Genomic DNA, 12,085 nt, shown 5'->3' on the forward strand with positions numbered 1-12,085 from the left:
AGGCAGCGGTGGTGGCACGTGGGAGAGTGGTGACACATCAGTGCGCGAGGAAAAAATGATTGAAGGTTACCGCAACTACTCGTAAGAGCCGCTTCGAGCCTGCAGAACGATCGATTTTGATATTCCACGCAGTACAGGCCAGCAAGCCTTTTTTTGCATATGCTGAGTTTAGCCCGTGACCCTATCCGAACTACCAAATACGTTACCTGCACTATGTGAGGCTGGCATAAGGTAGTCCGGCCTACCAAATGCTCCTCACTTGGACTGTCAAGGTCTTTTTTTCGACCCAACAAAGCAAGACGAGACGAGATTAACTTGGTTAAAAGCTAAACTTGGCCTAACATCAAATAAAATTATTTGATAGTGAGCGTAAAGAATAAAATCAAAGTTCCTAGTTTTATAGTAGATAGATTATTTAATTTTCTGGATAAATTTGTTCGTGTGAAAACGTTAAACGTTTTGTAAGAACATTAGCGTAAATCTGGAATACGCTTCCACGGCCACAGTGAAGCCCTAAGCCCCAGCCCCCGTCGCCCCCACCCTCGACCGCCCGCCGCCTGGACGTCCTCTCCGTCCGCGGCCAGCCTGTGCGGGGCGCCGGCCACGTCTCCATCCGCGTCCTGCCTCCCTTGCGGCGGCGAGAATGGCTGCGGAGGCTGCAGCCCTAGAAGCGCCATCACTCGAGAGGCCCTCACCGCGGGAAGCCACCCTCGACGACGAGACACGGGCCCTCGTCGTCCCCGACGCTGCTGACCTCCCGGCGTCTCCCCCCTCCGCCGTCGAGGCTAACTTCGCGCGCTACTTCATCGCTGGTAAAAGGCTTGACTTTTTCATACTTGATGGGTGTAAAAGCTCTCAGCTTTTATTTTGAGTTTGAGGTATGCTTGTTCTTTTAGAGAGTGAAATGCGTCGTCCTTGCAAGTCTATGGAAGCAACAATTAAGAATGCCGAGTGGCTTAAATAATTACTGTTATAGGACCGAAGTGTTCCAGATGAATATTTGATCTTTGAAACTGAACTGCTTTATAATTCGATTCTGATGTCAATTTTTAGTGTATTCTTGAAATACTGATTCATTTTTGTAATTGGAGTTTGATATCTTTGTTTCGGTTCACGGTTAATGAAGTGTCTAATCAATTAACAACAGCATCTGGGACTTTTGGGTGTAAATTGGTGTACTCAATCACTGTGGGAGTATTGTATCAGCAATTCACCATCCAACTTATTTCTTTCTTGGAGCATATTTATGTAACCCATTGTAAGTGGAGGACGACATAATATACTATGCGATTCATAGCTAAAAATATTAGTTAGTTCTCAAACTTTAGTTATCAACAGAATGGAACGTTTCAGAACTTCACGCTGTTATGTTGAGCCAGAAGAACAAAATGTTTTTACTGCTTTCAAGAGGTCTGCTTCAACTACTCTAATTCAACGCCACCACTTTCTTGGGCAGATTTTCCGAATCCAGGGCATGATCAGTATGTGTACCGTCATCCAAACGGGTAGGTTTTTCATTTTAAGGAGTCCATATTGCACTTTTTAGTGAAAAAGTAAGGAAATTATTTGCATATAATAAGAATGCAACGGTGGTAGTGCTAAGTGCCTAACACTGCTTAACGTGTGCTTAATTACATAATGTTTGTATTGCTTTGATCTGTGAACAATTGATCTGTTCTTGTGTCAGGTATTTATTTTCTGCAGTAACTCTAGTTGACATGTTCCAATACCTTCCTTTTTCCTGATATAGTTCATATTGAGGTTTCTAATGAGCCTTAATATGCATTCTCATGGCTGCCTCCTTTTTGTTGAAAAATTTAGATTGTGTGTGGTTGGTTTAGCTCCAGCCCACGTTGCATTTAAAGAGGAAGGAGGTATAACCGCTGTTGACTTCAATGTTGGCAAGTCAGATCGCAGTGAGATGAAAGTCACGGGCAAACGCAAAAGGGTAACTAGAATGCTTGAATCATCTTTCCTGTTTAGTTAAATAAATGGCAGCATGAGTTGATGTTGATTTTTTTTTTGCAGAATGCACAACATTTGCAAGAAAACTCAGCGCTGTGCAAGGTTTGTGTAAATGATAAGTCCTTTGTCGTGAGGTTGGTCCCCTTGATCTTACAAACCTAGGAAGTATGCATGACATCATTGTTTTCTGCACTGGAGTTGCTTATTCTGAACTCTTACAGATGCTGTGTTAAAGGCTCCCTTTTGGAGATTAATGATAGACTGATCAAACAACCAGATCTTCTTAATACTGCTGTGAGTACATCATGTTATCTGGCAGAGTATTTATTTGACTCTTTGTACACTTCTTTGTTCATTCTCCTTTTCTCTTTTAGTTGTCCTTGGGATTGAATATTAATGAGACTCTTGCTGCTCTTTTTATTGGTATGTTTGTTTTGTTTACCATAGACCAGCAGAATACATCTTAACACTTTTATCCCTTTTCACATTTAGGCTGATAGAGAAGGATATATAGCAATCTTCCAGCCAAAACCAGCTGACTGGCTCAAAATTAAGGATAAATTTCTTAGTTACGAGGACTACAAGAACTTGAGAGGAGTTTGCTGACAGCCTGACACCAGGCATTCAAAAGGTATCTAGTACCGTATTTTTCACCTTTGTGTTGCGTTGCAATGAACTTGGAGCAACACGTGTTCCAAACATTGTCAATATGAAACTCTGTAGTCATACTGTCTTATTGCATCATTTTTTTACAGTGTTCAGTGTAATTATTTTTGTCCATGCAGGAGTTTTGAAGATAAGCCAGTGCTTAGGTGTGATTCAACCACGGTGTGATGGTATATTTATAAGTTTCATCAGTTAGCTACTGCATACTGTTACTCGGTGCTTCTCAGCCTACAAAACATGGAAACTGGGACCCTGTTGACCTCCCAAGTATCTGCACTGGACTGGACTCATGTTATTCAACTTATCAGTGACTCATATGTCTGCTCATTTGATGAAAAGGCGCTGACAATGTTTGCTTTATTCCTTTTGTTGGAAAGTTGATGTACAAGGACTCGGTCATTTGTGGCTATGCCTTACTTCCCAATGTATCAACTGATGCGTTGGCACCAATTTATCAAAGTTAGCCATCTCCATCTCTAGCCATACAAAACTGGTATAAGATCAATGCACTGTAAAAGCAGAAGTTTTTTTTTTTTGAGGTACACAGATGAAGCGAGTTTTGAAATCGAATGATTCATGCTCTTGTGACTGGAGCATTGCTTCCGGTGACTGAACAAACTTACATCTGTGCGTATTTTTCATGGTTGGGACTTGGGGACCAAAGAGTATACAAAATGTTAGACTACACGCTTCAGCCTGTTTCAAGTCCGTATGGATGACTCCACATAGCTGTAAAATTGTAACAGATGAAACGTTATAAGCCATTAGTCACAGGCTCAAAGCTACTGATTTTCTGATCATTGGGTTGGGTGATTGGGTCTGCGACATATATGAGCAAAAATATTTCCTTCAATTTACTTCGTAATGTAAAATCCTGTGTGTTGAACTGTTGATGTACAATGGATGATGGGAGTACATTAGCACATCATTCGAAAAATTAACAGAAAATTAGTGTACTCTTCAAATGGTCACATGTACAAGGCACTGGTGTCATGATGCTTTACATGTTACACTTGAGGCAATTTGCATCTTCACAGTTGGCATCAAATAGTAGGCTGTAGGCACAAGTTTTTCTTTTACTAAAACATAGACATGGCATGGCGTCGCTCCTAGAATTACAATATCTCTATGCAGAGGACCAAAAATGCCATGCTGTTCCTCTGTGCTGCCAGTAAGAAACATAGGCCATTCTGAATCAGAGTTACAGGATCTCTGATCCATGAGATATAGTTACCTCATGAGAGTTTCATTTACGTTTTTCCTTGTCCAGCGCGATTTCAACAAGCTGAATGTTCCCCTGCAGTGAAGCAGCCTTGCATGACGGGAGGAAGGAGAAACCATCCAGCAGTTTCAAACACTTTAAACCCCACTTGACCATCAAAAACTCGATCAAATGGTGACCACTACATATAAAAGAAGAATCCGGCTGATTTATCAGAAATATAGCTTTCCACACTCCTTCCGAGTGAAACAGGTATGAAATGGTTCCTTGGTACCTGCGGTTGTGGTATGTGGTTATGAACACCGCCCCAGGAGAATTTTCCAGGAGGAAAGTAACCGTTGCGAAGAGATCATCAAAATCTTGCCAAATACATGCACTGGTATGTCAGTCAGCCAAAAATACAAGAATGCAAATAGCAACAGGTAGCCAGTGAATGCATGGGCCACCAAATGATTATCCTAAAATAAATAATAACTGTAATCCACTGAACAGAGTAGAATAGAGCAGTAGCTCACTTGCTGAATCATAAAGTACATCAGCTCCAAGAATGATGTCAGGATGCAGATCAAATATTGGTTCATCCCAGTCTCCCCAGGTAAGTCCTGATACCTGCAAGGTTGTGGACTAACTGTAAGCTTTCTGAATTCTTATAGGTTGGCAGACGCCCAGACATGTAAAATTCAGTCCTCCAAATCAAACCATACAGTGCAGCTGGCATCATTGAGAGTGCATATTCTTCTGATGTTGTTCAGAACCTAGTCAGTGAAAAACAAAAAGGAAATCAATCACCGAAACACCAACAAGGATAAAAAATAATAAGGATTCCTAAGATGGGTTGGAACTAACTTCTGTGTTGTGTGCAATGTCTGAAATCAATCACTGAAACACCGACAAGGATAAAAACAATAAGGATTCCAAGACGGGTTGGAACTAACTTCTGTGTTGTGTGCAATGTCTGTCAGAGTCACATCTGCTCCAACCTTTGCAGCTACTAAACCTGGTAGTGAGGTTCCAGCACCAAGCTGTAAGACATATATATGCAAATTAGAAATGAGCATAAAATACTACTACCAACATTATTATTGTTCTACATTGGCATAGCTGTAGTTTCGTTCGCTGAACAATAACCTCACCATAGAGAAACACAGAATTCCATTACAAGAGACTATTGAACCCCAAGGAATTGGCACTTCCCAGCTATTGAGCTAAGATTGTTAAGTGGATTGCCATTTACACTTTACCCCACTAACAAATGGACCATGTTGGTCACTTGCTACAAACATTCAGGGTAGCCCAAAGAGAAGTAGTACCTCAACAACTTTAGAGCCAGAGAACCGTGATCTCTGTTGCCACACGTATTCAGCTAGAATGATACTGCATGGCCAGACAAACATGCCGTAGTCCTCTTCAATGTTCTGTAAACCCAACCAAAAGCAGCTCGTCAGGACACAACATATAGAACACAGGAAGCCAGCAATAGCAAGTAAAACTGGCATTCCATTTCAAAACATAGGGCGTCTTAGGGTTCTAAAAAAGCCAAATAGTATAAATTTGTAGCCAATGATTAATCAAACCAAAACACACGTTTAGACTTTAGTACACAAAATATGTATAAACAGATTCGTATTTCAAATATGTTTGAACATATTTTGATTTCATATCAATTGATAAGATAACATAAGAGAAACTAGTGTTAGTCACAGAAAAAAATGTTGTCCTTCCTTTGCGGCATTTCACCGAACACTACCCCGGCATCGCCAGCAACCGCCAGCCGTAGCGCTGCTACTCGATCGCCGCCTAGAGAGGGTTGATGCTTTAACCTCGACGCAGCGCCTGTCCGTACGAAGCGCGCGTGGGGACTGGGGAGGGAGGGACGAGGCGGCACGGCGCGGGTACCTCGATGATGTCCACGCGGAGGTCGTGGTCGCTCTCGGACGCGTCGCCGCCGAAGTAGTGCCGCGACACGGTGGTCATACGCGCGGGAACGGCAGCGGCCCGGGCACCGAAGGCGACGCCTTCCATCGCGAGTTCGCGACGATCTCTGATCGTTGGACCACGACGCAGAGTGGACTCGAGGAGGACAGCGAAATAGGCGGCGCGCTCTGTGCTTATTAGCTTTCTCTGTGCCAAGACCATCAAAAAGGATCCTTTATGTTTTTCCCTGTAGTGAAGCAGCCTTGCATGACGGAGGGAAGGAGAAACCATCCAGAATTCCGAATACTTCAAAACCTTCTTGACCATCAAAAACTCTATCAAATGATGATCACTGCACAGAGAAACCCAACTGATTTATCAGAAATGTAGGTTGCCAAATCTCTTCCAGGTGAAAAAGGGACAGACAATTCCTTGGTACCTGCGGTTGTGGTAAGTGGTTATGAACACTGCCCCGGAAGAGTTTTCAGGAGAAAGGCCACCATGGCGAAGAGATCATCAAAATCTTATCAAATAGATGCAGCCAATGTAGCTCAGCCAAAACAATGAGAACACGCACAAATTGAAATGGGTAACCAAGTGAATGCATGGACCACCAAACGATAATCCATATTCCTGAAATCTGGATGGTTATGGAGTAATTCAAGTCCTCTGAATTTGGTGGGGTACAAACATGTAGAATTCTGTTCTCAAAATCAAACCGTACAGTACAGCTGGCATTACTGAGAGCACATATTCTTCTGATGTTTTTCAGTACCAAGTCAATTTGGAAACAAAGAGGAAATCAACTACTGAAACATTGGCAAGGATCTAATAACAATGATTCGTAAGATGGATTGGAACAAAATTCTGTATTGTGTGCAATGTCTGTCAGTGTACATCTGCTCCAGCCCTTTGCAGCTACTAATCCTTGTAGGAGCTTCCAGCACCAAGCCGTAAATCATAAGTGAAAATTAGAAATGAGCGTAAAATACTAATTTCAAACTTACTGTTATTCCGTACTGGCATAGCTGTAGTTTTGTCCCATCCAACAGGAACCTCAACATGGAGGAACACGGGAATCCATTACGAGAGGAGACTCTTTGAGTTTTGAGCCAAGGAATTGGGACTTTGGAGAAATTGAGCTAAGATTGTTCAGCGAACTGACATTTACAAATGAACCACATTGGTCGCTGTCCACGAACATTCAGGGTAGCCATTCTCTGCCAGAATGATACTGCATGGCCAGACAAACATGCCGTAGTCCTCTTCAATATTCTGTAAACCAACCAAAAGCACCTCGTGAGAACACAAAATGTACAATAGCGCACGGCCTGGCCGAGAGAGATTGTGATTACTATTTAGTTTCACCGCTGGACAACAACGGGGATGTAGCTCAGATGGTAGAGCGCTCGCTTAGCATGCGAGAGGTACGGGGATCGATACCCCGCATCTCCATTTCTCTTTTTGTCATTTTCTTTCCTTTTGCTTTAGTTTTCTTGCAAATCTTCATAATCTCGGGTGTAAGATCTAGGACGGCGCAGGGAGGCCGTGCGCCCATGCGCCGCCGGGTGTAAGAATTGAAATTGTGGGTTATCGAATGTGATTCTTTTATGACATGCTCGGCCTCGTCATATTAACAGAACGTGCTCGGGCCTCATCATCTTTTATGAAATATCTTAATAGTTGTTAGTTAGATTATCAGATGGCATCGAACCATTAATAAACTGAAACGTGAATGGTTAGTGTACTGATTTAGTTTACAAGATTTTCTCATGAAACTTATATTTTATATTTTATCATAACAGACCGTCCTGGGTCTCATCATCTTTTATGACATGTCTTAATAGTTGTTAGTTAGATTATCAGATGGCATCGAACCATTAATAAACTAAGATATGAATGATTAGTGTACTGATTGAAATATAAGGGATGATAGTCACTTAAGGTATGGAAAATACACATTTTCCTTTATATTTTGAAATAAACTAAGAGGGGCATGTGCCCTCCACCCCTACCTTCTCCTCTAAGCTCAGTTATTGGTATCATAACAATTTGGTATTATTTTACCCTAATGCCAAAATAAGAGAACTCTATTGATATTGACATGGTCGATGAGGACACACTTGATGTCCCCTGTGGATAGCTTCCTAAGAGCTATGAGAGGATTTCATGGTGCAACCGGAGGCAAGACTCCCCTCAAGTCACATAGGTACCACGATGAATGTCACAAATGACTTGTCAGTGCGGTATTTATCCAAACTTTTTTCCTTACAAAATCGATATATTTTTCTCGTAAATCTGAAACATTTTCTTAACCAAACCATTTTCATGTGCAATTTCTTTTTTCTGAACCTAAAACAATTTTCTTGTGAAGCGGGAACAAATTTCTTCTGAACATTTGTTCCAACTTTATAAACAAATGTTCTACTTCATATAAAAAATGTTATTCGTGAAAATGTAATCCAACCGTCCTCCTAACAACACCTTTCGTACGTGCCTTTTGGGGTTGGTTGTGCCTACAATATTCGCAAACTAGCCCAACTTCCGGTATGTAGCGTATTTAAAAGCAAAATTGCAAAAATCCAAATCAAAATTTGTGGTGGTGTTGGCACGAGAAATCATCTTCTGAAATGGAATAGATATGATACAGTATTTTTTTTTTTGAAAGAGGAAGGCATTGTGCTTGTCTTACCAAATGTAGCATCTTTTTTTTTTCACCATCTCACACGGTGAATGTGTTAGCGTTCTTTTCCAAAAAAAGGAAAAAAAGTCATATGCAGTCGTAGGTTGTGCTGCATTGAAGCATGCATTGTGAGCGCTCTTGTGACCTACACACGGCTACATTGTCAGGTAATCCGGCAGGTTGTTGGGGGACCCGAGGATCCTCCCGCCGACGTCCGGGAACGTCTCGTGCCCCGGCAACACCCCAACGCTGCCGTCGGCGCCGACGAGCACCGGGTACCTCATGAGGTGTCCTCGTAGCTCGCCGGCCCGCCCCGTGTCGTCCGTGTACCTCTCCCAGTTCTCCCGCGCGACGCCGTTCACCAGGGCGACGCACTCCCGCGACTCCGGCCGCCGCACCGCCTCCGGCCACTGCCGGACGACCTCCTTCCCCAGGTGCTCCTCCCACAGCGACATCCTGTACCCGAACACCTTGCCCCGTGGCCGGCGGCCGGCTTGGTGCGGCTGGTAGGCGCCGACGGCGATCTCCGTGTCGCGCGACCCGGCCAGCGAGCGCTGGTTGATGTTGGCGGAGCCGACGATGACGTACTCGTCGTCCACGATCATCCCCTTGGAGTGCACGTACACCATGAACCGCCGGTGCCTCCGAGCCATCGCCGCGGGGTCGTCGCCGCCGCCGACCTCCTCCGGCGGCGGCTCCCGGTTGCCGAGGCAGTAGAAGTTGAGGAACTGCTGCGGGTGCGCGTCCTTGAGCCCTTTATCGTCAATCTCCGCGGCGATGACCCTGTACATCATCTCCATGGTCTGGCTCTGCCAGAAGAGGATCTCCTGGGCGGGGGCGGAGCGGGGGTCCCCCTCGGGCCACATGGGCATCACGACGTACGCCGCGAACGGCTCGCCGGCGCGGATCTTGCCGGCGACCTTGAGCGCGAGCTCCATGGGGACAAGGTTGGCGGCGCCCGGGTGACCGTTCGACGGCCATGCGTACGACGAGCCGATGAAGTACTGGTTCTCGATGTAGACGAAGCGCTCCGCCGCCCGGATCGCCGCGACGTACGCCGTGTGGATGCTCTGCTCCACGGCGAGGTTCTTGTCGCACAGCAGGTGGCGCCGCTCCATCTCTGCTCTCTCCCAGGGGCGCGGGAACCTCTTCACCGATCCGGCGTCCACCGACCGGAACACCTGCGCGTGCCAGCACTCGGGGTCGCCCTCCGGCAAGGCGTGCAGGGCTCGCTGCTCGTCGTCGGTGGCACCGCCGGCGGCGGAGGGGCTGAGGATCCAGGAGATGCGCTCGAGCTTGAGCAGGGAGTCGTCCTTCCGGCGGTGCGACGCCTTGCCGAACACCTCCCGGAGCTTGGTGGCCTTCCTCCACCGCTGCTCGAAGTTGGTCAGGACATCGTACGCCGCCGGGCCGTCCAGGCGGCAGTGCATGTCGTGCCACGGTTGCCGGGGGCCCTCCGCCGCCGCGCCGCCCCCGAACGTGGGGTTGCGGACGTCGCCGTGGAAGACGGTGTCGAGGCCGCGGAAGAGCGAGTGGCCGGGCGTGTCGTAGCGACCGGCGCAGAGGTCGAGGCCGCCGAGGAACGCCGTGATCCGGCGGTGGGCGCTGTCGGAGGACGCCGGCGTGTCGATGAGCACGCACTTCTGGTGGTGCGTGAACAGCGTCCCCACAACCTGCACGGCCAAGGCTGGAGGCGTCGCATTTCAATTGCAAGGATTGGGCCACTAGTTCATAGAGACATTGCTCGTATATTACTGTAGCAGAAGAAGCTTGCCTTTTGTTTCACCATGCTGAGCTTGCTGCTCGGGTACCTCGGAGACAACGCGCAGATCACTGACGAGTGCTTGAAGAACTTCTTCGTCTCCTCGTCGTGCGTTTGCATCACCCCTCTCTGCAACTCATCATGCATAAAAAGGAATCAGATCATCAAATCTGCACCTGCAATCTGCAAATGATGATCGAACTCGATCGATCTCTAACAATTCGTCCATAGTCCAAACCGTTCTGAGGAAGAAGTTGTCGTGTGAGGTCTTGTCGTCCCAGACGAGGAGCAGGACCCGGACGCCCTCCTGGGACTTGTACTTGAGCAGGTCGCCGAGGCTCATCTTCTCCACCGCCGCGCCGCCCAGCGCCATCACCTCCGCCGCCTTCGCCGTCATCTCCAGCGACATCGCCTCCCGCAGCAGCCTCACCTTGGTGTACACCGACCACCCTGCCACGTACACGAGGTGCTGCGCGCCCAGCACTGCCAGGCACAGGTCCTCCCAGCACCGGCCCGGCTCGAACACCCCTGGCACGCCGTCGAGCTCGCCGGCCGCCACGTGCGCGTCCTGGTACAGCCGCACGTCGCACCCGCGCCGCGGCGGGAAGTACGCCGGGACCCCACCGCTACCTGAGCGCCAGAACGCCGGGATCCTCGCCGCCGGGACGAACCTGGCGGAGATGCGGATGGTGGAGCCCGGCAACGGCATCGGGCGCCGGCCGCGGCCGTCGGGGCGGGCGAGATTGAGACACCATTCGGAGCGGTCGGGCTTGCCGGCGGTGGCGAGGATGTCGGCGGCGTGGAGGGAGGCGGTGCCGATGAGGTCGGAGCCGAAGGGGTCGGCGTCTTTGACGTGGAAGTCGAGGCGGGCGGTGCGGTGGGCGAGCGGGAGGAGGAAGCTGGCCTCCCATTTGGGCGCCTCGGAGTTGCGGAAGACGTAGGTGCGCGCCAGCGTCGTCTCGTGGTGGGGCCCCGCCGGCACGACCACGGCGGCGTAGGGGTCGGAGGTCGCGTGGAGGAGGTGGCCGTGCGGCTGGCGCTCGTGGTGCCGGTGGAGGCCGTGGAGGTGGTGGTGGTGGTGGCGGTGGTGGGTGCTTTTGTCGTCGGGCATGGAGCGGCTACTAGCAGCAGGCCGGCCGCGGCTCGCCGCCATCCCCGGCGGGCAGAGGCAGAGGCGGCGGAGGAAGGTGGAGAGGAGGTCCATGTTGGGGAGGCCGCGCGCCTCGTGGATGGTCAGGTCGAGGTCGCCGTGGAGGAGCAGCGCCTCGCCGGCGCCGGAGTTGTACATTATTGGATGCCGGCCGGAGCTCGCGTTCTGGCTGGGGCCGCCGCGGTGGCGCGTTACTGGAGACTGAGAGCGTGGCGGGAAGCAGCAGAGCTTTGTAAGCCCTGGGCGGGCCCAGTTGTCAGTGTCAATGTCGCGCCGGCAGCGGAGCCCAATTGCCGCAGGCGAGGTGGCGTGTGGCTTTGTGAAAGAACGGGGATGCGATTCTTGGCGTGGCCGGCCGACAAGCCAGCGGCACATCTGGATTGTGCTTTCCGCTAATGGCAACTTGTACGTAGGATCGTGGTATAAAGCAAAGCTTGATTCGGAAGCTAGTACTCCTTCTAATCTAATCACATCCTAGTCCCTCACGTTGCCTGGGTGAGGGGTTGTTTTTTTTAAAAAAATGGAATACCGGCCTCTCTGCGACCGCACACAGTCATGGTATACTCCTAATTAGGGGAGCCATGGTATACTTCTAATTAGGGGAAGTTTGGATCCCCGGACTAAACTTTAGTCCCTATCACATGGATGTCACATGGAATGGAATGTACTAATTAGGAGTATTAAACATAAACTATTTACAAAACTCATTGCACAGATGGAGGC

At 48.4% G+C, this 12,085-nt stretch overlaps 3 protein-coding genes and 1 non-coding gene across 4 annotated transcripts; 2 read left to right on the forward strand and 2 right to left on the reverse strand.

Moving 5' to 3' along the window:
• The first annotated feature begins 491 nt into the window (after positions 1 to 491).
• On the forward strand, positions 492 to 3,196 carry LOC101785816 (FAM206 family protein). The gene is made up of 7 exons (XM_004952044.3): positions 492 to 812; positions 1,457 to 1,505; positions 1,822 to 1,948; positions 2,029 to 2,099; positions 2,187 to 2,259; positions 2,458 to 2,596; positions 2,751 to 3,196. Exons 1-6 carry the CDS (start codon positions 644 to 646, stop codon positions 2,569 to 2,571), a joined length of 603 nt encoding a protein of 200 aa, XP_004952101.1. The 5' UTR covers positions 492 to 643; the 3' UTR covers positions 2,572 to 2,596; positions 2,751 to 3,196.
• A 278-nt stretch (positions 3,197 to 3,474) lies between these two features.
• Positions 3,475 to 6,048, reverse strand: LOC101786224 (methyltransferase-like protein 23). Its single transcript, XM_004952045.3, has 7 exons — positions 5,750 to 6,048; positions 5,164 to 5,268; positions 4,789 to 4,875; positions 4,558 to 4,608; positions 4,369 to 4,462; positions 4,128 to 4,212; positions 3,475 to 4,034 (listed from the first exon to the last, which is right to left on the reverse strand). Exons 1-7 carry the CDS (start codon positions 5,987 to 5,989, stop codon positions 3,878 to 3,880), a joined length of 819 nt encoding a protein of 272 aa, XP_004952102.2. The 5' UTR covers positions 5,990 to 6,048; the 3' UTR covers positions 3,475 to 3,877.
• A 1,101-nt stretch (positions 6,049 to 7,149) lies between these two features.
• On the forward strand, positions 7,150 to 7,222 carry TRNAA-AGC. The gene has a single exon. It is a non-coding gene; the product is annotated as a tRNA-Ala (tRNA).
• A 1,302-nt stretch (positions 7,223 to 8,524) lies between these two features.
• Positions 8,525 to 11,538, reverse strand: LOC101786620 (phospholipase D delta). The gene is made up of 4 exons (XM_022825271.1): positions 10,589 to 11,538; positions 10,451 to 10,555; positions 10,225 to 10,341; positions 8,525 to 10,123 (listed from the first exon to the last, which is right to left on the reverse strand). The coding sequence occupies exons 1-4, from the start codon at positions 11,498 to 11,500 to the stop codon at positions 8,606 to 8,608; spliced, it is 2,652 nt and encodes an 883-aa protein (XP_022681006.1). The 5' UTR covers positions 11,501 to 11,538; the 3' UTR covers positions 8,525 to 8,605.
• Positions 11,539 to 12,085: the final 547 nt, after the last annotated feature.

This window comes from Setaria italica, chromosome I, assembly GCF_000263155.2.
Source record: "Setaria italica strain Yugu1 chromosome I, Setaria_italica_v2.0, whole genome shotgun sequence".
In the NCBI taxonomy this organism is placed as follows: Eukaryota; Viridiplantae; Streptophyta; class Magnoliopsida; order Poales; family Poaceae; genus Setaria; species Setaria italica.